The sequence below is a fragment of the Canis lupus genome, chromosome 8 (genome assembly GCF_011100685.1).
Source record: "Canis lupus familiaris isolate Mischka breed German Shepherd chromosome 8, alternate assembly UU_Cfam_GSD_1.0, whole genome shotgun sequence".
Classification (NCBI taxonomy): domain Eukaryota; kingdom Metazoa; phylum Chordata; class Mammalia; order Carnivora; family Canidae; genus Canis; species Canis lupus.
In genome coordinates, this window is record NC_049229.1 from 62,512,276 (window position 1) to 62,536,733 (window position 24,458).

General features: G+C 54.8%; 1 protein-coding gene across 6 annotated transcripts in view; it reads right to left on the minus strand.

Annotated features, from left to right (window-relative positions):
- The window catches only part of CCDC88C (coiled-coil domain containing 88C), a 121,649-nt gene that overhangs the window by 57,184 nt on the left and 40,007 nt on the right, over window positions 1-24,458 (minus strand). For all 6 annotated transcript variants that reach the window (XM_038545570.1, XM_038545571.1, XM_038545572.1 and 3 more), the window contains 2 exons: window positions 12,842-12,911; window positions 103-161 (listed from right to left, as the gene is read on the minus strand). In XM_038545570.1, the coding sequence (XP_038401498.1) occupies window positions 103-161; window positions 12,842-12,911 (129 nt within the window). The remainder of the gene's footprint in view (window positions 1-102; window positions 162-12,841; window positions 12,912-24,458) is intronic.

Here is a 24,458-nt window from a genome sequence, read left to right on the forward strand (position 1 = left end):
TCTGTGGCCACCAGTGTCTCAGGAGCCCTGTGGCAGCTTCACTCCTCCCTCAGGATGGCTGAGAGCCAGCCCTCCCCCACCCTGGCCTGGCCTGGCCCCTACCTGGACGGCACAGCCCAGCACCAGCAGCAGCAGCTTCTTTATTTCCTCCATGCTCTTCCCTAAACCAAAAGAGCAACGTATGTAATGAAGCTCAACAGTTCATGAAATTTCACCAGCGATCTGTGTTTGCTGCAGGGCGAGGGGGCGAGTGGGGTGGGGGGGGGGAAACCTAGCCAGAAATAAAGTACTCTTTCCACCCAGCCACATCCGCCTAGGTGTACGCACTCCATCTGTTTTCTTTGGATGGGTTTATTCTTGAAACCAAATGGGAATTCTGTCCATAGCTATTTGTGGCACTTTTCCATGCCGAGAGCAGACATATCCTCTTGTGATAATGAATGAACCTCAGTACCAGCAGCCCTTTCTGGTGCATGGGAAGCACAAGGGGAGAGGATAATCCCCACGGGGAATACTGAGCCCTCCTAAGAGGAGTCTGTACACAACTCTACCTTTCCACTGTGCAGAGCCCCACACAAACCCCCACCCCATCAGCCAGCTCCCCGTTGTCAACAGTTTGCATGTGAGCCCGCTGCCTCCCCCATGTTCTCTGGCTCAGTTCTTGGCTGCAGTATTCTAAAGCAAATCCCAAACACGCACGTGTCATTTTTTTAAAAAAAAGATTTTATTCATTTGAGAAAAACCGAGAGCGAGAGAATGAGAGAGAGCGTGTGCCTGTGAGAGATCATGAGCAGGGGGAGGGGCAGAGAGAGAAGCAGACGCCCCGCTGAGCATGGAGCCCGATGCGGACCTCGATCCCAGGACTCCAAGACATGACCCATGCTGAAGGCCGATGCTGAACCGACTGACTGAGCCTCCCCGACACCCCTATGTATACCTCATTTTTGAAAGAATCATGTTGACTTTGGGCAAAGCCCACAAACGTATTCATCCAATCCCCTTCAAGAGGTTCTAGTTTTCGCTATTTTAATCTAAACAATGCTACACAGAACACCTCCGTGGCTAGTGATGCACATCCTTACTTTCTTCTTTAATGGCTCTCCAGAAAGGCTTTACCACTGGACTTTCTCACAACTGAAAAACAGCAGGTCCTAGTCCCCAATCTCCCACGCCTCCATCCTACTGCTCTCTCTCCGTTGTGCCAGGGAGGCCAGAAAATCTCATTTCACCGTTTTGCACCACATCTTTCCGATGATGCTGGAGGTTGAATGCATCTTCCAAGTGCCTGCCTCTTCAGTTTTAATCACGTAAACAGAGTCAGGTACTGGGTTCAGGACTGGCCTGGTCACCAGAAGCAGCGTGACCCTGACAGGCCAGACTGCCTCGCAGGCTTGGTTTCCATATCTACGGAATGGTTTCCGTGTCTTATGATGTGATGAACCGGGTGATGTGCAAGGTCACTTGCAGTTGACAATTCCACAGGAGGTCCTGTTCTATGTGGGGGAGAAGGGACGTGCCACAAACAGCGTGGTTTTCTTGACAGACTTACCAGCACCCACTCACCCTGCAAAAACGGCCCTATGTATCCCCAACAACTGCTGGGACGAACAAACTTGAGTCCCAAGAATTAGCATTGGGTTTCATTTCTAGTCTCTTGGGTGTAACGTCTATGGAGAGACACGCGATCCTGTTCTAGGATTTCTCAACTGACAAACAGCTCAAAACAGCTTTTCCCCAAGATCACAGTTGAGTCTCAGAAATGGGGGCTAAGCATCTGCTCAATCAAAACTGTAACCACCCCACCACCACTGAAGGTGGGCAGGAAGGGTTAAGGGGTGGGGCTGGCCTCAGGGACCCTCCAGAGCACAGATTCCACAGTCCTAGGATGAAGCTTTGGCACTGCCCGTCAGCACGCTATGGTCAAGCCCTTCTCCTTGCTGATAAGGTGCAGAACTAGATCAATGTGTGAAATGGAAAGCTTCTCAGACTTTTATGCATTTTTTTTTTTAACCAGAGGCCTTTTATTTGGCCTCAGAGGTTCTAACCCGGACATAAGTAAATCCATGACCACAATGACTAACTTCTGTATTAAAGTGGAACTGACAATCAATCCCGATTTTAGTTTTGATAACAAGGAAATGCCCACCTGCATATTGGAAGCCTGCAATCTGTCTCATGAAAATCTTTCCCTGGCCACAGAGCTGCATCCAGACCCTGAGAGCCCTCTCTCTGCTGTCCCCTAGGTCAGTCCCCAGACACCCAGCGACTGTCCTGTAAGCAGGGTGCACATAACAGGTGCAGATCCCCTGCCCCCAGCCATTGCCTGTGATGATTCACCTTCCTCAGGCCACGCTCCTGGTGGATACCCAGCAGGGAGCAGACACGCAGGAGGAACGCATCTGGAAGGTCTCAGGTGAGCCCAGACAGAAGCCAGAGTTCACCCGGTGAATCTTTACCGATTCACAGCCAAGGCCCCAAAGGTCCTAATTATATCATACTCTAGAATACTTTAAACTACTCCGATGATCCATGTTCCCAGCTCACGGCAGATTTAAAAAAAAAAAAAAAAAAAAAAAGCATCAAACTACCCATGAGAACAAGCACTGAACAGGCCCACCGCCAGTGGCAGGAGCACCAGCCAGTTACCTGACTGCAGGGAAGAGACCAGAAACCCCATGTAACCGCACACAAAGGGCTCCCAACGACATTCTGTGGCTGCTCGGTGAAAGAACAAAGGGTTCTGTTCCCTCAGCACCCAGCAGCCACACACAATGCCAACCGTGAGTCACTCTCCCGCTCACTCACTCACACCCATTAGAAAAGTATGGAATTCCTGTTTGCTACGTTTTAGAACAGAGTTGGGGCAAAGGTTTTAAAGGGAGAGAGTCTTAGAAAAATTTTCATGGGGAAAAGATTTTTTGAAACAACTTTTCGGTGGTGAACAGGGTACTAGGATGTTCACCTCTGCCCTCATTTTTTTTTTTTTTAAGATTTCACGTATTTGAGTGGGAGAAAGAGAGAGAGGGAGAGAAGCAGACTCCCCGCTGAGCAGGGAGCCTGACACGGGGCTCAATCTCAGGGCCGTGGTCATAACCTGAGCTGAACGCAGACGCTAAACCTATGGAGCTACCCAGGCGCCCGCCTCTGCCCCCCATTCAAATGAAGCGATGCTGTCTGCTCAGTCTCACCAGGCGAAGTGAATACAAACATTGGCTTACAACAACTGCATCCCGATGGTTTTATCACTACACAGATTCCTATGCTACTTTAAAAAATAAATAAAAACTAAAAAAAAAAAAAAAAAAAAGAAAAGAAAAAGAGCACAAATTCCCCAAGTTTCTCCTGGGAAGTGGATGCCCAGTTTGTCTCAAGATTTCATGAGCAAGGCAAGAACGACTGCTATTTTCATACATCTGCCAGATTGTGGGTTTGGGATAGTATCAAAACAGACGAGAAGAGTCTGTCCTGGGTGCCTACCAGTAAGACTGGCTCAGTGACACCGTTAAGGAAGGCAAAGAAGAAAATAACCCTGGGACGCCTGGGTGGCTCAATGGTTGGACATCTGCCTTCGGCTCAGGTCGTGAGCCCAGAGATCGGGATCGAGACCTGCATCAGGCTACCGCAGTAAGCCTGCTTCTCCCTCTGCCTGTGTCTCTCTCTCATGAAAAAGAGAGAAGAAGAAGAAATAAACCATACAGATGGCTCCCTCCCAACTGCCTACTACATGCCAGGGGCTAGCAGAGGATGGAACCAGAGTCAACACCATCCGCTGGGCTCGGACCAAGACCACCAGCAGTTCTTAAAGAGCTGACATGCCCTGAAAACCCAGAGGAGGGACATGTAGTTCACAGTCAGGCCCATGCAAGGCTTCCTAAGGGAAGTAACCTCTGCCCTGAGACCCAAGGTTGAGGAGCTATGAGGGAGGAAGGTGAACCAGAGCTTTTCAGGCCCAGGGGTGACGGGGAGAGGAAGGAATGAGGAGCATGCACAAGGCCCAGGGGTAAGGGCACACACAGGGTGTCTATCAAATTCTAAATGTCTTGTGGTTAAGCTCACTAGGATGGGTTCCCAGGGTGAGGGATGGGGGCGGGTTCCCGAGCAGTGTGGATCTCTGTACTGAGTCACATGCAACCGAGGGGTGGGGGAGGGTTGAACACATCCAACACCCTCTGCACCTACCCACAAGCCGGGGGGATCCCAAGAGAGCCCAAGCTGATGGTCGAGCCTAACAAAAACCTTACTACCTGCTTCCTGAGGCCCTGACACAAAGAAAGTCACCCCAGTCTTTCCTTGCAGAGCCAAGGTGCACCTGCTGGTCGGAGCTACGTATAAGGCTTCTAGATGTTCCAAGCAATCAGATTCCAAGACAGAAGGACGAGTATCTGCTACTACACGAGCGGTGGGGGTGCACAGACAGAAGCATAGCTTGACGGTCAGAGCACGCGAGCCTCTAACAGGGAGGCTGGACGTGGAGATCAGGGCTGGAGAATCCCCTTTCTAATCTTGTGTCTGGGGGACACATGGCTCATCAATCAGAACAGCTGCTCCCTGAGCCTGGAAGGAGGTCTCGGAACCCTTCTGAACACGGCAAATGACAGCCACTGCCCATCAACAGAAGTTGACCCATGAAACTGAACCCATCCTCCATGCCCCGAATGTCATCTCTGGGGTCCTTTCTGGCTCTACCCTGACTCTCTAAGATGCAGCCATCTGAATGTTCACACTTCCTGGTGTCTGGATACAGAAAATAAAGCTTGTCGTGAATAACCAGCCACCTAGGGATGAGGTGGGCATTCAGGCAAGGACGTGCCCACGGTTCCTTCTGAGACAGAGCTCCTCCTGCCCCCGCTGCACATCCTCTGCCTGGCGGAGGTCGGGAGGGAGGCACAGTGATTCCTTGTAAGACCAAAGTCGTGACGCACCCCCTTCCCTGTCTCGCCGACTCAGCTCTCCACAACCACAAGCCCAGGCCCTGCAAACCGCCTGCAAGGCTGAGGGTTTAACCCTCACGACCTGGAAAACGGGCCTATTTGAGCAGACACTGCCCTCCCCACAGGCCCCTCACAGAACATGCCACCGTTTGATTTAATCCCCAGGACAGTATCCTCTCCATGTTACAAACAAGAACAGGTCTGGACGGGCGCAGCTACAGAACTCGGAGCTGGTCCCTGCCTGCTTCACCCTGACTCCCTACCAATCCCTTCCCCCCCGAAACTGCCATTATGAACAGGTACAGTTTTGCCCAGAGCAAGGCTCTCCCTCGTCTAGTGTCTGATCCCAGGGCGCCCAGCATGCAGGAGGTTAACTGGTCACGTTAACAGCTCACACTGGATCCGTGGGGGCGCCTGGGGGACTCTGAGGGTGAGCGTCTGCCTTCAGCTCAGGGCGTGATCCTCGGGTCCTGAGATCAAGTCCTGCTTTGGGCTCCCTGTTCATTGAGGAGCCCGCTTTTCCCTCTCCCCCTGCTTGTGCGCTCACGCACACTTTCTCTCTAAGAAACAAAATCTAAAACAAAACAAAAACAGCACATTGAATCCATGGTAGAAGAACACAGAGAACTTCCTTCCCTGCTGGAACGGAGACCACGTGTACGTGCGCACATATTTTCCCCTAACAATTCTCCGTGCTGCTCTCCCCTGCGTCTGTGCCAGAGTCAGTCTCCCAGCTATGCTCATCCCGGTTTCTTACATAAAACACACCCATTTCCTTGGAATGATCATGGGGCCGTCTCGTGAATAGGAAAACAGCACTGCCCTGAGCACGACCGTGGGCACGTCTCCTCGATGTCAAATGACACCCGAGACTCACGCATGCGGGCCCAGCTCTGTGGGCCCCCTTCGCGGGCGCTGCTGAGGAACGGCATGGAGGGTGAGCTCCCGGTGGGGGGGCCCATGCGGACCCTCTACGTACCTGTCCCAGTCTGTGCGGTCTGAAGCACCTCCATGCCCCACCTCACCGTCGGAAGGGCGACCCTGTGAAAGCCTCATGTAGCTCTCTGATGCCCGGGATGCAGCCCCCACCGGGCATTAGCATAACCAGGCACCCCCTCCCCGATTTATCTAATTATTAAATAAATGTTTATCACGGGTGGACTCTGGTAGGCACGGAGTCACGTGTCCATGCGAAATGGGGCAGGGGCCTCCCAAGGGCACCCTGACCGGCAGCCCCCCGTCTCAGGGTCTGTCCACCATGCACATCAAGCCCGTCCCCAACCCTGGATCCCCCAGCACCACCGAGTGCCCGGTGACGGAAGGCGGCTGCTCCCAGACGACGGACAACACTCTGAAGGCGCCCCACCGTGCCCCTGGACGGCATCGCCAACACAAAGGACTCCCGGCCCCCGGGCTGCCGGGGCCACAGCAGGTGGCCGCTGCCTGAGCTCCACACACAGACGACCAGAAAGGCAGCACCGGCCGCCCGAGTTCAGCCTGAGAGCCTGAGAGCCGGCGGCCAGGGCTGCAGAGGAGAGGCCGGCACAGGCGGGAGCCGGCGGGAGGGAGGGCCCCTGCCCCCCCCCCGCCCCAGGCAGAAAACCCGGAGCCCCGGTCCCAGCGGTGACCACAGAGACCTCTCACAAACAACGTCTGGTCCGGCGTCCGCGGGTGGCCCCGGCCCCGGCCCCGGGGAGCAGTCCCGCAGGTGGCCATGGCGCGGGCAGAGCCGGGCAGCAGCGTGTGTACACAGCGTCGCTCACGGTCCACCGGACAAAGGCTGGTATCCAGGCACGGCCCTCGGGCTGCCCAGGAGGCCGGCGAGCGGCCGCGCCCGCCTGTGCCCGCCTCTGCCCGCCTGTGCCCGCCGCAGCAGAGAGCCGGCCTGCGGCTCCAGGGACCCCCAGCCGAGGCCCCGCAGCAGGGGCCGGACGGCGGCTTCCCTGAGCCCGGCCCCTCCAGGAGGGAACGCGGAGCATAAACGGGAGCAGAGGGCTGCGAGGGTGGCTTCCCTTCGTTCGCTTATCCCTCCCCTCTTCGTTTAAAGGACCTGAGATTTTCATAAACCCCCCAAAATAAACATACACGCGTACGAGACCAGACCAGACCAGAGTTGGGGAGAAATGAAACAATAAATAAGGTTTGGAGAAAGAAGGCAAGAATGTGCCATTAACTTAGCCCCGGACGGCAGATGCTCGCCACCCGTTCGCTTGGTGAGCAGGGCAGCACCGCGGGGACGGCAGGGGAGGGAAGCCAGTCCCCGCGGTCTTTAGGAGAACGGTCTAGGGGCGACAAGACTGTTCCTAGTAAGCCGGACCCTGGGCTCTGTCCCCTGGCTGCCGCAGCGGAGGTGAGCCAGCCGTGGGCCCAGCAGCCTGGCACCAGCTCCCTGTCAGCAGAAGGCAGAGCTGTGCGGGGAGGACTACGAGGGTGGTTTCTGTGGGATCTGGAAAGCACTTCCACGGCGCCCCTGGCAGGATAGCCACCTAACGCTGAGAGGGTTAAGTGTCAAATCCCAAGGGTCTTGGGGAGGTAGCTTCACCTGCGACACAGCCTTACTTCCTCCCAGTGTACAGAGCATGAAGCCCGTCATGGGATTCCCAGGGCCGTCCCACCCCTCAGAGCCCCCACATCCCAGGACACCCTCCCTTCTGATGCACGGCCATGCACCTCCTCCAGGAAGTCTTCCCAGCCTGTCCACGCAGAGCTCATGGCACTCCATCAAGTGTGCTTACACCACTTCTCACCCTGGAACAGGTCTACCCGTCACCAACGCTGCCTCCCATGCACCCCTGCCCTGACTAGGACTTGGGGGACTCCTTCCACATAGACAACCTATTTGTTTCCAGGGCCCTTGGGCCCAGCAGGAGGCAGGAGAAACACAAGCTGGAGAGGATTAGCAAGAGGCCGTTGGGTCTCTTCCGCCGCGAGCTGGGAGGAAGGGTACGCACAGCACCCATGGACACAGACCCGCCAATGCCCCTAGGAGCCTGCTCTGTGCTAGAGGCCCTCCTGGAACCAGCAGGACAGAGGGGACATGGAAGACCTGGGGCCAGCGCGCTGGAACCACCCAGGCTATCCTCAGATGTCCAGCCGTGCTGAGACAGCCCTGTGCAGGGCACGGGCTCAGCCCCTCCCAGGGCCTGGGATCCCGCCGGGGCACCCAGATGCCCAACAGATGTGCTTCTCTCCTGTACGGCCACAGGCTGCGAGCCTCTGCATGAGCACCTTCTCTAAGGCTGGGTTTCCGCACCCGTGAGATGCCTTCCCTCCATTCTCACCATCTCACGTGGATCAGCCACGTACAAGTCAGAAAACCACCACTGCCCGTGGATACAATGCTCTCTTCCCGAGCGCCTGCTGAATGATTCACCGGAGAAATTAATCTGCTAACACCCTTGGCTTCCTGTCAGATGAATCTAGTCTTCTTTGTGTGGCACGGTGACAGGGCCCGGCAGCGCAGAGGCCGGGGAGCTGGTCTGGATCTGGTCCAAAACCATCCCCCGTTTTACGGATAAAGCCGACGTCATCTTGTCGTGGTTCTCATGACTTCTTCCAGAACAGACTCTGATAAACCATGGAAACGTGCTGAACGTGGATGTGCAGCTGGCAAGATGGCAGGGTGAGGGCAGCTTCCGAGCCACACACATAGCACTGGGTGGAGATCAACAGGTGGCACTGGGTGGAGATCGACTCTGGCTCGGCCCTGACCGCTGACCTTTGACCTTGGCATCTGCAGGAGCATGTGTTTAACACCTGTCGCAAGCGCCCACTTGAAGGACTGGGGAAGTGGGGACAGGAGAGCAAAGGGGACAAAGGTGGGTCTGCAGCATGTGTGCTTTATTTACTGAGCACCTACTACGTGCCAGGCACTGCTCTAGACACCCGGAAGACACTGGCAACAAAAAAGAGAAAAAACCCAAAGATTCTTGCCCTTGTGGAAGACTCCATCGTGTGTGGGCTGGGGGATAAGCCCTGCGACAGACATGAGAAAATAAACGATCAAAGATCTGGAGAGTGATACACACTGTGAACAAGGGGAAGGCGAAGCAGGACAGGACTGGGATCCTGAAGGGTGAGGGGCACACAGGCGGACACCCGGCAATGCCTACTAAGGGCAAGCCCAGCTGCGGGAGGCCAGTGCACGCAGGCCCCAGTGCCAGGGGACGGGGCAGTACAGCAGTTAAGAGGAACAGGGCCTGTACTGAGGACATGGGGACGGGAAAGGCCAGGGCAGATGGGGAAGAGGCCACTGTGGCAGGAAGAGGGAAGCCTGATGAACACATGTGGGTGACAGCAGATGACAAGACTCAGCCAAGGCGACACAAAGCGAAGAGCACCCTACAATACGCAGTCCTGAGGGCCACCAGCGTGAGGCTCTCCTGCCAATGGCCATCATACGAACATGATCAAGGGGCTCAGGGCTGGGTCCTAGGAGACCCCAGGCCAGGCTCCAAGATGTGGGGTCCACCCGATGAGGTCCCGGACAGACGCCCCTGACAACCCATGAGGACAGCTGCAAAACTGCAGGTGTACCACGAGACAGACACTGCGGAGAGGTGACTTCAGGTGCAAAAGAGGAGAGACAGGATGAAGAGTTGGGGCCAGGAGACCCAGACACCAAGAAGAGGTTTTAACAATGACTTGAAGTCTCTGAAAGTTCTTCTTCACATTCATTGAGCATCCCTGAATCCCACCCAAGGCAGAAGAAAAGAGAACATCCTTTCATCCCACGGGGTGGCATGGGGTGGGGGGCAGGTTGGTTAGACACACAGAGAAGCTCTCGTAAGGGTAGGAGTTGTGACATCTCCCTTCCTTAGGTCGGAGGCAGGGGACAGCCCCCACATCCCAGGACACCCTCCTGGGGACAAACACTCAGTGTCTCAGGATCAGTGTCCCTGTGTGTGTGTGTGTCTGACGAGATGCCCTGCTGGGCTCTGTCCTGCCCCTGGCACATGGCTCCGTTGAGGTACATTTGCCAAAAAAAAATTTTTTTAATAAAAAAACCCCAAAACTGAAATGTTATAAATAACAGTACAATATCAATATCAGCCAAAGAGAGCACAGGCATGCTCCTAAGATGATATGTGGGGCAGAATTAGTTTAAAAAAAAAAAAAGAAGAAGAAGAAGAAGAAAGCAGCACCCCTCCCACCTCCCAAACCCACTTCTAGGCAACCACACAAAAAAGAAATCAACTTTGGTCTTTATTTAAAAAGAAACCGAAAGTGCTTCACTCATCTATGTTTTACAATTTAAAGCAGGAAACACTATCCCATAAATACATTTCTGCACCTTCTTGCCAGTGGGCCTGCTGACCTCCCCCCTGCTCAGGGGGTCCCGGGACCCCAGTCAGAGCCTACGCAAGCACGCACCCAGCTCCCACATCCAGGGCCGTGACCATGCAGGCCCTGCCCGGAGACCACCCCCCGCCCCCCGCATGCCCCTGGAGACCCCCGCCTGCCGACCCCCCGAGTCTCTTCCCAGCCTGTCCTTCAGAGCAGGAGATACCACCTTTCTGACTGATGTATACTGATCCTATCTGATGCCAGGACACCCCATGCACCTGTCAGAGCCTCAAAAACAGCTTCCCTGTGGTGTCCTAAGCCTGAATTGTGGTGAAGAGTGCATAGTTGTAGACACTTATGACAAAAAAAAAAAAAAAAAAAAAAAGCCACTACATCATATACCCAGGACAGGTGAATTTTAAGGTATGCACACTATGCCTCAATAAAGCAATTTCAAAAAAAAAAAAAGCAAAAGCAAAATCCAGTGTCCACATCTCTGCAGAGGCTTCTGCTCAGCACCAGACCCTGAGAGGAGACCTGTGTGCTCTGCGTATGGACAACCCCTCAGGCTCCATGTGGTTCAGAGGCTGGAACAGAGACTGCTGAGCAGGGAGGCAGGAGCCAGGGTTCCAGGGTGCAGCGGTAGCTGGCAAAGGGGCCTCCAGAGTATGGGCTTCCAGATGGCAGGGGGACATCATCAGGGAAGACCACAGGTACCCTCAGGAGGAGGGTGGGAAGTTATCCAGCACGACGGGGCAACAGGGTGGCTGGATGGGGCAGTGGGATGTGTGTAACGCCAGACTGGACCACATGCCACTGCCATTTCCATAGGTCAGAGGGTCGATGACTGGCCCAACCTGATTCGTCTGTGTGTGATACGGCCAGGGAGCTCGGGCTGCAGGGTCTACTTGCGGGCCACGTGACCGAGGGCTTGCCACCGAAGCCCTACGAGCCTCTGTGTTCTCACCTATCAATGGGCTGGCACGGTCACAGCCCAGGAGCATGCTCCCCTTTGTATGTGTTAACCATACATGACGCCCAGTGCAGGGCGGGCTCACCAGGGGCTCACACAGGAAGGCTCCACTGTTCCTGCTCCTCTGCAGGGGGGTGTCTCCGGGGCAGGCAGCACCTAGAACCATGCTTGAACCACCAACCTTCCACAGGCATCTCTCCCCCCATAAAACCAGCCCCCAGAATAAACCGGGTCAGGCAGCGTAACTCTGCTCAGCAAAGCAGATCCCCACCTTCCTGACGTTACCACAGAAATGGGAGAGGAGCCACTGCCCCCGGGGCCGGGGCCTGGGCTGGGGCCTGCGTGAGCGGCATCTGGGCATCCGCTACCTGGGGAACCATAAAATAAAGCCAGAGCCAGGGGAAGGCGAACATCAGGTTCCCCCTTACTAATGCACAGAGAGGGGAGCGGTGTTTGCTGCCAGGAGCCTCTAGGTGGGCCTGGGCAGCCTCTGCTAAGGCCATGAGTGACCACAGCCAGCTGCACTGGGGACCACGGGGAGACCCATGAAACCTAACGTCCTCTGGGCCCACAGAGAGAAAAGTAGACATGCCAGGCACCCGGCACCCAGCAGCATAGCCACCAGGAGTAAAGTGACCCAACGCTTGGCTACCCCGACCTCCAGCAGCTCCCAGGGCCATGGCACTAAAACACAGCTTCTCTGGAGAAACTTTCTAGGCCGGCCCCTCAGGGTACTCTCCCCAAAGCCTTGAGGCAGCTCTAGCTACTCTCATATGGACAGAAACAGGGGTGGCCAGATGCCCACGGGAACAGGGTATGAGATGCCACAGAGGAAGGCTTCAGTTCTTTCTGTAGAAGCCACTCCTGCATGGCGTCCCTCCTGCCTTCCTGGATCCTCACCGATCCTAGGCGGTCAGAGACCTGCACTCACCAGGTCTCCACTGGAACAAGGCCCAGCTGGCAAGCACACTGTGCCTGGGGCCTGTAGGCTGATGTCCATGAGTCACGGGCAGGGGTCAAGGCATACACATATGGCATCCCCCTCCTTAATCCACCCAGCAGGTGAGCTGGCAGGTAGGCATTAAGCTCTGATTTTCTGGAAGGTGCCCAGAAGGACATTTCTTTCAGTCTTTTCAAAGTCACACCGAGTGTGCAAGCCTAGGACTTGGAAGCCTTGCCCATCCGGGCTCCAGAGACCAGGAGAAGGCATAGAAACAGATCCAGGACGAGACATGGGGAAGAGATGGAGCACCGGGTGAATAAATGTGTAGCAGGATCCTCACAGAAGGGACAGGACTTCCCTCGGAAGAGTCTCACTTTCTTGCCAACAGGAACCACGTCCCACGGGGGTGTGGATTCAATGTTTACGAAGGAAAGACCCCGGAGCAAGTCCACCATACGACAGCCTCAGGCTCCTAAGCCAAAGGAGGCAGCAGCCAGGCCTGGCCTGCACTTGTATGCGGTGGCGGGGGAGGGGGGCTCTCTCCCGACTTTGCACCTCAGCGTGATAAACCACCCTTCAAGAATCTCACCCCAACAAGCCCGTGTTTTCACCGCACGGGCTCTGTGCTGGCGGCCAGAGCTGTGTGTCCAGCAGCTGCTCAGAGGCGCCGGCACTGCCCAGGCACGACAGGGGGCAGCTTCTACTCACCAGACAGTGGGTCTCTGCCAATCATCAAAACATTGGGCAAATTCATTACGATCAGCTGCTGGAGAACTTCCTACAGAAACAAAGGGGAAAAGGTACAGTTAAGAACAGGAAACAAAATGACAGGACAACTAAGAAAATTAGTTTATCAAGTCACTCGATGAACACATGGCCACTCAATGGTTACGTATGAAGATCCTATATAATAGAAAGGAATATTTAGGATACAAATACACATGAAAAGTCCAAGTTGATTATACTTCTGCCTCAATCACTAACAAGTGTAAATCACACCAGCCTCTGTACGGAGACCCTGGGGAAAAATGAGGATCTACTGCAAGCCAAGGCTAGAGGATTAGGGGTAAGGTTCTTTTTAAGAGACGTCTTTATTTTCATCATATGGTTTGCTGGTGCAGTTAAAAAAAAAAAAAAAAAAACTACAGAATAAAGATGAGAGAGATGCTACTGAGTCTTTGTAACCTGATGCTTCAGGATCCTGGCATTCAGCAGGTCTCAGATACGGAGCTGCAGAGGAGGAGCCTTCTCTCCTTTACAGCAGTGGCTCCCCAGGAGAGGGGATAAATCAAAGCTAATCCGCACCCGTGGGGGGAGGGGGCTGCGCGGAAATGAGCCGCCTTCTGGCCCTCACACCAAGGAGCTTTGAGAGAAGGCCCAGGCACCAGCCATCAGTCATGCCCCCGTGTCTGGGGCCTTTAACAAGCTTCCCCCCCCCCCCCGCACCCCCAACGCCCCGAGTGTGGGGGCTCCCAGGCGCCCACCCACCACTCCCGTTGCCCAGCACGCTTCTCAGGACCAGTCTGTTTTCTGCGCCCAGATGTGCCCTGTTATTCACAAACCAGAAGGTGTAAAAGTCTCATCTTACGGAAGACAAGGAAGGGGGCAGGTTTTCCTAAGTATTCTTGGTCTTACAAAAGTGGTCACTATAGAAGTTCTTCACCAACAAAGCTCCTCCTACATCTTTTTTTTTTTTTTTTAAAGATTGAGAGAGCGCACACGTGTGTGCACGTGAGCAGGACAGAGGAGCAAAGGGAGCAGACTCCTTGCTGAATGAGCCTGATGCGGGGCTGGATCCCAGGACCCTGAGACCATGACCTGAGCCACAGTCAGACACTTAACTGAGTCACCCAGGGGACCCTTCCTTACTCTTTTTTAAAAATTATTATTTTTTAAATATTTTATTTATTCATGAGACACACACACACACAGAGGCAGAGACACAGGCAGAGGGAGAAGCAGGCTCCCTGCAGGGAGCCCAATGCAGGACTTGATCCCAGGACCCTGGATGAGGCCCTGAGCCAAAGGCAGATGCTTAACCACTGAGCCACCCAGGCGTCTCTTTTACTCTTTTTATAAATGTTCCCAGTGAGACAGCTTTTTCCCAGCACAACATAAATATGAAGATCTCTGTATTCCATATCCTGCTAACCAGTGCTGATGAAGGGGACAATCAAACCATCCTCCAACCCCACAGGGCCCAGCTGAACAGCCCAGAGCAAAGTCCAAATCATCACATCAGACTGGCAGCCTTGGCAAGCATGCCTGGAGAGGCCAACCACCTTCAAAAAAATAATAATAATAAAATACATAAAATGATTTTAGTCCCCTCCTCAGTGTCTTTCTATGGCTCCTGTCCACCCCAGAAGGTGGAGGGGAGCGGATGCGGCCCCACACTCACTGGACTGTCTCCCCTCAATGCTGGCACATGTTTTTATTATCTGGGGTCACGGGTCACCACAACATTGAAGCTCAAGTTTTCTCAAACGCATCTTTGTCAGCGAATACCTGCGCTGGACAGAAGTGTGAGCCGCAGAGCAGTGTCAACCCTCCTTCAGGGCCTGAAAGAAGTCAGCACACAGACAACACAGTCTGTCACCTGCATGCTCCTGCCCAAGGAGTCCATGGTCCCACCCTGTGGCAAAAATACCCGTAAAGAGTAAAATCAGCAAAATCCACTTTCCAGCTGGCTCATCTGGCAAAAGGAAGGACTCCAGAGGAGCCCCATCCATCACGCAGTCCCTTCCCTGCCTCGACACTAAACTCGTGTGCTCAGCCTGGCTTCTGGGAGATTCCTGGTTATCATTGTCTAACGGGTTCCAGTCCCTTCTGAAGTCTTAGCTGGTTTCCCTCTGCCACCGTCTAGGCGCCTGGAGCACCAGCCCCATTATCAGGGTGCCTACTGTGTCTAGAAAGGAGACAGAATGTGGAATCATCCCCATGAGCTCTGCTGTCATACAAGGTGGTATTTTTATGTTTATGATTATCTCAGCAAAAGACCAGCTGGAATCACTGCTAGCAAATATTGCTAGAAAACCCACGTATTCTCCTCCCCAAACAGGATGTTTTACCCTAATCAGTACTTTTAATGTTCCCCCCCACAAGAAATATGTCACCTGTGTAATCAAGAAGTAATATTTTAGGAACAGACGATTTTTTAAAAAATGTGTTCCTTTCCAAAACATACTGTGGGCCTCCTAAGATCTAATCCTGTGGCCCAACGCGCTCCTGAGACATAAGCCATCTCCCTAAAGGACCACCAACTGCATTTCTAGCAAAAGCAGGCTCCGGGTATAAGCCGTGAGGACAGGGCTGTCCAGCAGAAAGACAATGAGAGACACATACTAATTTTCAGCATTCTAGCGGCCACCCTAAAAAGGCAAGAAAAAAAGGTGTGTGTGTGTGTGAAAATATTCGAATACATTAAGCCAACACACCCAAAATATTATCACTTTGCCAAATAATTAACATAAAATCACGAATGCGATATTTTACATTTTCTTCTATACTAAGTAAGATCTCTGGAATCCAGCAAGGAGACATTGACAGGCACAAGCCATCTCAATGCAGATGCTGAATCTCCACTGGGAACACCAGATCTGAAAAAAGTAGCTTCACACACACCCAAGTCGTCCCACACACACTTAGAAGTTCTCTAATGACCGAACCAAGTTATCAGTTTTTAAATTTCATTAAAATTTTACTTCCTCAGCCCCACTAGGCACATGTGGAGGCTCCAAGAGCCACCTGTGACTAGCAGCTGTCACACCCCCATCACAACAGTCACCCCCCAACGCCAATGACCAGGGCACTCGGCAGCGGCAGGCAGTCCCCAAGGACAGAAGAGAGAATACATCCCCTCGTCCCCCCCCTCGGGGTGGCAGGGCCTCCAAGGCGACAGGCCAGGCCCTCCATCTAGTGGGGACGTGAGGTGGTTGCTGACAAGGAGACCCTCCCGCCTGGGACACAGAACAGAAGGCCACTGTGCTGGCTGCAGCTGACGCTGGGCGGCTCAGCGGGCACCTGGTCACACCCTGGCCAGCAGCACGGTGGGGGCGGGGGGCGGGGCGGGCAGAGCCAGGATGGACAACACAAGCCCGGTGCTGTGTTCTGCGCAGCCCTCAAATTCACCAGCAAGCCCCCCTGGAGCCACCCAGGCCTTTGCTAAAAAAGCACAAGCAAAGGCCATGGTCACACCCTGAGGCAAGGACAAGGGACAAGTGCACCCACGAGCTTCCGTGCCACCCATCTTCCTGTGGCCTGATGGGCAGGAGGGCAGAGTCAGACTCAGGGTGCAGACTTCCCCAGAGATGCCCAGCCTTCTGCAGAACCTGTGGGGGGGAGGGGCGACAGAGTAAGGTTAAATAAGAGATCCAGGGTGGATTCTGTACCTCTTCCCTTCTCTTCCCCCTCTCCCCTCCGAGTCCATTATAGGGTCCCAATAGGCAACGCTGGGGAAACCCCAGATGTTCCTTTTCGATGCACTAACTGCATTCCGGGATCCATTCCCACTAACTGCTGTCAACAAACTGAAAGGAAAGTTCGAAGAATGAGAGAGAAGGAGGGTGGGGTCTATGGGTTCTCCACAACAGAGGCTACAGAGTGCTTTGTAATGTAAAGAGGGCAGAGAGCCTACCTGACACCAGCAGGGCTGCAAATTCAGAAGCTAAGATCTTATCAGAAGTCCTAGGTTCCTCCCAGGGCCACGTGGGCCCTTCTGCTGGGGGAGGGATGGGACCTGCCAGGACACTCTCCAGGGAGTGTCTGTCACCTGGGGGGGGGGGCGGGGTTGCCGGAGTTGTCACCCCAGCTTGGGGGGAGGGGTATGGCAGAGCCTACACCTGTGTTTGCACATGGTGTCAACAGGCCTGGGCACTTGCCCTGGGACTCTAAGCTTCCTGACATCAGCAGCACCCTAAGGGAGACACAGGGCCCACAGCATGGCTCCAGAGGTCACGGGTGGGGAGAAGTCCTGAGAACACAACCAGCAAGCTGAGTAGAAGGAAAACGCTCCCTTCTGGTTAGAATCTTTTCCTGAAAATACAGATGTATTCGGTGGGGAAAAACATAGACCACAGGAGGGAGAGCCCCGCTGCAGGCCCCACAGGTGATGGGGCGATGCCAATGACACCAAGGGCAACAGAAGCTGCTGCTGAGCAGATCCCAGAGGTACCTGGTTATGTGCAAACACCACACTTGATCACGACTAAGTGGGTGGCCACAGTGGACCACCCTGCAGCACACAGGACCAGCACCCAGGGGCATGGCCTCTGCACCCATGACACCACACACTCCTCCTGCTGGTCTCTGAACCCATGGGGGGCCCTGGGCTGCAATTCGGGCCAGTGCCACAAGGTCACACTGCGACCTTGCCATCCCTCCTGTCAGCAGCCCTCCTCCGTCCTCCCTCCAACCCCAACTCCTCTCAGGGAACCTTCAAAGTTCCCTAAATGTCTGCATTTGGCAGGTATCAGCCAGGTTTCAGGATGAAAAGGTGTGGAAGACTCTTGTCACTGCCCTGTGGACAGGGCTGCCAGCTAGAGGTGGGGCGGGGGATCGGAGGCTTGAGCTGGTGCAGCAGTGCCTGGGAAGGACGCAGATGGACCCTCGCTGGGGCCTGGGGCCTCAGTCCACCTGGCCTGCCCTGGGGCCTGATGTGACCCCCGAGCTCCGGGGGCTTGGAAGTGAGGCTCAGTTTTGCCTTCTGTCCGGTCACGCCTTTGGTGAGGTGGGCCCTCCAATTCCATTTTGGCCAGTCCCCATTCAGGACTTATATAGGGTGCGCCCACCTGACCATGGCAGCTGAATGTCCTGGAAGACCCAAAATGAGCCCATGCTTTCTCCCAGGACCTCCCCTCTTGGTTTAGGAATGAGGGGGGACTCAGCTCAGGCCCCTTAAAGCCCTACACTTACCTCTGGGAATAAGTGCACATACCCCAAACTCTCAGTAAACCTAAAACAACCCCCCCCAAAACCTCAAAATACAAATAAAAGTACAACAGGGTATGTGACAGAGGGGGAGCACCTCAACACTGTGGCTACAAACAGACCAGGGGGATGGTTGGGTCCGGAGAGATCTGGTGCTTATCCTGGTTGGACCACAAAAGGTGCTTTGGAGGAGGATACACAATCATATGCACGGCCCCTGAGGATGTATTAGAAGAGGAAAAGAACCTTCAAGGAACATATACCAAAACAACAGCGCATTCTTCACTAGAGACACCAGATGAGAGCAAACCTCCCTCCCCTCCCCCGCCACCCTTTCTAAGGGTCTGTAACCCGCTCCTACCCCCTGGGATGATGGTATTTCAACCCCGTGCCATGCCAGCCACTGAGCTGTGAAATGACAGGTTCACGAAAATTATCTTTTCCTATGAGACAATTCCCCACATATCCAGGAGGAAAATGAAGTGCATTACCATTCTTTTAAAGCCCTGCCTCCCCCGCACCGCCCCCCCCCCCCCAATCAAACAGCACTCTGGCATCTCCCACCAGGAAATGCAAAGCCCCCCTCAGCTGGGAGGAGCAAATGCCAGCTAGGAAGGGGAGGGCAGGGCTGACTCACAGCATGGCCATGCCCTGGGGATGGAGGGGGAGGCCCCTGTGGGGAGTGGTGGGCTCCAGAGGTCCTGGAAATCTAGGCTTAGGGGGCCCCAGCAAAGTTCTACCCATGGGCTGGGGCATGTAGAGGCCTCACTGAAGGGGCTCACAGTCCTGCCAGAGCCCATCCAGACCTCTGTGCCCCATCAAACAGAAAGGTCGTTTTCTCCCATGGTGGAAGAAATGCAAGGTCTCGGAGAAGTTTCAGGGTAGAAACGTGCGCGTGCGCATGTACACCGGGATTGTCGGATTAAGAACACAGATTTCAGGACACCTGGGTGGCTCAGGGGTTGAGTTTCTGCCTTCGGCCCAGGGCGTGATCCTGGGGGCCCAGGATCGAGTCCTGCATCAGCTCCCTGCACAGAGCCTGCTTCTCCCTCTGCCTGTGTCTCTGCCTCTCTCTCATGAGTAAATAAATAAAATCTTAAAAAGAGAGCGAGAACATAGGTTTCATGAAGACCCTGAATTATTTTTCTCCCTTCAAATGAAACTGAATTTTATGGCTTCATATTGTTCCCGGAAGACCAGATACATACATGCTGCCTTTAAAGGTCAAGTTTTCAGGCCCACAAGTGACCCTCCGTAGGAGTTTGAATAGGAGCTGATGACTGAGTAAATGAGGGGAAATCCCAGAAAAGGTAACACAACCACACAGAAGAGGCATCCTGGAGGTTACCAAGGAGATCACAATAGGCTGAGCAGCAAATGTGCCTTCCGCACAGCCAGAGAAACAGATAGCATCGACTTGGATCAGCCTCATCCCAGACTCCACACCGAGAATAGGAATAATGCACGGTATCGGCTTTGAGTGCACACCTAGCCCTCTCTAGGCCAGCAGTTCAGATATTCAGAAGACACCGTGAGTACGCGCTGGGAGCTGAGGACTGTCAGCCTGAATGGAAAGGCAGGGAGGTAGAAACCCCAGCCCAGAAGGGCAGGGGTCAGAGTAGCATAGCCAAACTCTGCCCAGGCAAGTCGGGAAGGCTTCCCAGAGGAGGTGGCTTCTGAGCTGGGCTATGCACAAGGCTTAAGAGTCCCAAGACAGACAAAGCCCAGGATGGGGTCAGTGCTAACTGTGGCCCTAAGTCAAGCCTTGGGTTCAGCTGTACTATGACGCCCTGCCGTTTCCACAGGGGCACGTTTTCTCCCCCACATCCCTCACCTCCACTATTGCCCCTCACAACCCTCTTCATCCTCCAAAGCTCACAGAAAACATCACCTCCTCCACACAGCTACCTCTGATGCCCTTGGCCACATCCGAGCTTCTTTCCTCTGAATTCTTCATGCCTTCTCCGCTCACATCTGCGGCCCTTCCACAAGTTGCCTGGTCAACTCAACTCCCCTCTCAGAAGTGGGGAAAAGCTATTTCCAGGGACAGCTGATAAAATTAGACTCATCCAAAAATATTCCCCAAAAGTTATATTAAGATTTTTTTAAAAGGGGCGCCTGAGTGGCTCTGTTAGTTGTCTCTTTTTTTTCCCCTACATTTTTAAAAATTTAAATTCAATTTGCCAACATACAGTATAACACCCAGTGCTCATCCCATCAAATGTCTCTGGATCTCAGCTCAGGATCTTAATCTCAGGGTCGTTTAAGCCCCACACCCAGCAGGAGTTGGTCTCCACACCCAGCCTGAAGCCAGCTTAAACACACACACACACACACACACACATACACAAAACTCTTTTTTTTTTTTTTTTTGGAAGAGGTGTCCTGTCTGTCATGCTAGCAGGGGAATGAAGCCCTGAAGACCATCTGCTTTGCTCCCCCACCAGGATGGACGTAACTCAACGATCTTTGCCAGGAATCCTGCAGATGTTAACAAAAGTTTAAGCGTTGCAGGATAACTGTGTGATGCTGGTAGGGATACGCCACACTCTCCAATTGTTAATGCCCAAATAGGATTGTTCTATGAGCAAACCAAGCAAAACAAGGTTAATTTAGAATTCATATGTTACAGAGGTGACTCAGACAGGAAAGGTATCCCTTGAACTCCCATGTTCCCAGGGCCTACTCTAGCACCTTCTAAGGGGTGTCTGAACCCCACAGCAAGAACACTGCCTGGGGGCGCATGGCACCAGCTAGGGATCACGCAGGCGAGATGCCACTGGGATCCCACAAGGCTGAGAGCCCACAGAGACAGAGACTGTGTCTCTGCCTCTCTGTGTCTCTCATGAATATATAAATAAGATCTTTATTAAAAAAAAAAAAAAAACTGCCTGAAAGCCTGGCCTGGCCAAACACATACCTAACCACAGAGAGGGTCCCATCTCTTCCCTGCTCCCAACAGTCACGTGAAGTGGTCAGGAGAAGAATCACTAGAATGTCTGGTCTGGGGAAGCCACAGCACGGTGTTGGTAGGGGGTCCAGGTGGGGTCCAGAGCAAGGGCAAGGAACAGCAGTCTGGGTGGCAAGCTCTCCCTGGCACCACGCCCGCTGCCTGGTGGCCGCTGCCCCAAACTGGAGCTCTCCCCACGGGGGATGCTGGCCTCACACCTTCTGCCGTGGTTCGCAGTACTGACAGCCTGCTGCCCTCACCCTGACCACTCACGCCTTCCACCATCACCCCATCTGAGGTCAACAGGGACCGGACTCCCAGACACGCGCCACAGCCCACGCTCTGGGCTATCACCGCTGAGAGCACGAGTTGCTAACATAGCTGCTGGGTGGAGACCTAAGCCTGATGATTTACCCTCAGCCGCCTGTTCAAAGCCGGGCCCGTGGGGCACGAGCTTGCGGTTCCATCTGGACGCGGGGCTGTGGCTCCTGCTGCACCCCCCGATGGGGGCGGGGGCCCTGGCAGAACGAGTGGGTAATGAAGTGCTTTTATGTTAAGAGGCTGTCATGTAAAGCTGCTGATAGATTCAATCCATCTGTTCTGAGTCCTTTCAATTAATCCTGGGGTCCCTAGGGCCTGAAACCAGTTCGCACTCACACGAGCCCGAGGGCTGGGGCCGCCCTAACTAGGCCACGCCACATCTCAGGAACCAGCGCTACCCACCCGGGCCACCCGCGACAAATCTTCCTGCCCCCGAGCATTTTGGTGGCGGCCTGTCCTCATGGCTCTGTTCACAGAAACAAACTAAGACCAATTTTGGTTCACAGAAAAACAAAATATTTCCTTTGGGCTGATGGGGGGGGGGGGTGGAGACCCAGAGAGAGGAGCCCCTGGACACTCAATCACTGCTGTGTGTGGGCAAACCTACTTGCCATGTGACCTGAGGGCAAGCCACAGTCCCGCTCTGAGCCACACCCTCACCTCTAACAGGACTAGGACCATCTCTAAGGGATATTTGGCCCCTTCACAAGTTGGGGGAGGGGACCCAGGAAAGCAGACCGCGGGCGGGCACCGAGGGGCACAGCCCAGCTTCTCAAAGTTGCTGACTCAGGGCTGCCAACGTTGAAAATAGGCAAGTGCCCACAGGTCGCAGAACAACCCAGGGGAACCCCAACAGGGGCGGGTCTGGAGGATGCTCATGTGGCCCCACTAATGCCTGTCCCCTGCCCTTGAAGGCTGGTATGATGCTGAGGGTTGCTCTGTGGGAGGAGCTGTCTTATCTGATGCTGGGAAGTACCTATCCTGAGCCCCTGGACAAAAAAAAAAAAAAAAAACCCAAAAAGGTGGTGGGGTGGCCCCGGAAGCACGGGCAGGGCACTCGACTCAGCTCCTCTGAAAAGAATCTCTGCCCATAAATGGTGTTTTGGGAACCACTTCACATGGTAAGTACAAGTTGTCGGTGGCAGCCAAAGCTAGGCTCCAGGGAGGAGCTCCTGCCTTGATGCCATCAGCAACCGTGGGGGCAGGGGGCCCGGATGGCCTGCCAGATGGATGGACACACAGCCTTGCTGATGGATCCCGGGCACAGCAGGGCATTAGGGAGACTAGCTTCTAAACTGGAAAGAGCCATCCGGGTTACATACAGGACAGGGAAACTGGGGCCCAGAAAGGCAATCACAGGCCCACAGCATCACATTGGGGTCTAGAAACCCAAGTCTCCTCTGACTCAGCCTTAGGGCTCTTTCTCCTACAGCAAGGAGCCCACTTCCATTCCTCCCTGTCAATGGGGGGCCTCCTACCCTCAGGACCCTGCTCCAGGAGGCTGCAGGGGAGGAAGGAGTGGGCCTGTGCTCACACACAATGCCCGGAGTGGCTCGGGTGGCCCTGTCCTCTCCTCCTGGTCAAGACAGCAGCACCAGTGCTTGCAGTGGACACAAGGAACCCCACTCCTCGGCAGGAAGGGATCTTATAGCCACTGGACAGTCCCCTTCCACAAGCTTCTTGGCAAAGTCAACGTTTCTGCGGACAGGCAGGCAAGCACGGGCATGGGGCTCCAGCCTGTACCACGCGCTGGCCAGAATGCAGCAGGCGGACGTGCACGTCCCCCAGGGGACCCCCCAGGCTACCCCCTGCACCCCCATCAGATGTGGGCCCCAGGCTGATTCCCTGGGCACACCCACAGAGCCGAGTGCAGGCAGCTTGCTGGGCAGGATGAACACAGGGTCTACACATCCACTGTGCCCCACTCTGTTCCACCCCATCCCACAGCCCAGGCAGAGAGGACGTGAGACACCTGAACTGAGCAATGCCAGAAGAGGCTAATCCAGAAAGGCTCCCAGGAAGAGGTGGCGCTGAGCTACCCAGGACAAGGAAGAGCAGGTGCCATCCAGGCACATGTGCACTCACAGGGGCCACACTGGTGGTGGGGGGAAGGGGGAGGCAACAAAGCCAAAGGAAGAAGCAGAAAGCACCCCCCCACCTCGTGTGTCCCAATGTGGGGCCCCAGTGTCACTGCCCCCAGGGTGGAGCACCAGAACCCGCTCAGGGCGCCAAGGCCCTGCCTGCGCTCTGTGCAACTGTGGTGGCAGCAGCAGCTCCCAAGTCCCCAAACCCAGTCCCCCAGCAGCCTCTTGCTGCTGGGCCTCAGCTGCAGCCCCAGCAGGGGATCAGCAGGCAGGTGGGCATCACCCTGACCTGTAGGAGAGGAGTATGGAGCAGGCATGGAGGGTGCTCCAGACACTGAGGGAGGACACATGGCTGCTCCTGGGTCAGGGGTCCCGGCCCAGCCCTGCTCTCCCCCTATAGGGGTCCCGGCCCAGCCCCGCTCTCCTCCTTCCAGGTCCTGGCCTAGCCCAGCTCTCGGAGGCACAAACACAGGCGGCCCGCAGACACTGGCAGCAAGCCTGTCATAGAAGCTACCTGGGTGTGGGGGTTTGCCCTGCAGGCCCTCAGGAATGGGGTCATCCTCCATACCCCCGTTCACCCCACATCCCTTTGCCTTCTCCATGGGCTCTGGCTCAGAACCAGGCAGGAGGGAGGACCAAAAGAGAACATCTGATCGTCCTTTCCTTGTTCTCCTTTCTCTCTTCCTTCATGTCTCTGGAGGAAAAGCACACTCCACGGCCTGTAGGGCAAAGGATGGCCAAGGTCAACCCCAAGGGCTGGCGGGTGCTGTGCTGAGAACTCTAAGGACACACATGGCTGGGGTTGGGGGTACATGGTGGATTAGCGATGCCTGCCTCGGGCGAGGAGAACAGAGAACGGCAAAGGCCTGAGAGAAGTTGGTCTGGTTCTATGCAAACGTGGAGGGAAGAGTAAACTCTTGGTAAGACTGTGCTACCACCTGCCTCCCCCTTCTTCTCCCTCTCTCCCCCTCCTTCCCCCCCCCCAGCTCCCCTCCCTCCCCCCAGCCTCCCCTCCCTCCCCTGGGCTCTCCTTCCTTCCCCC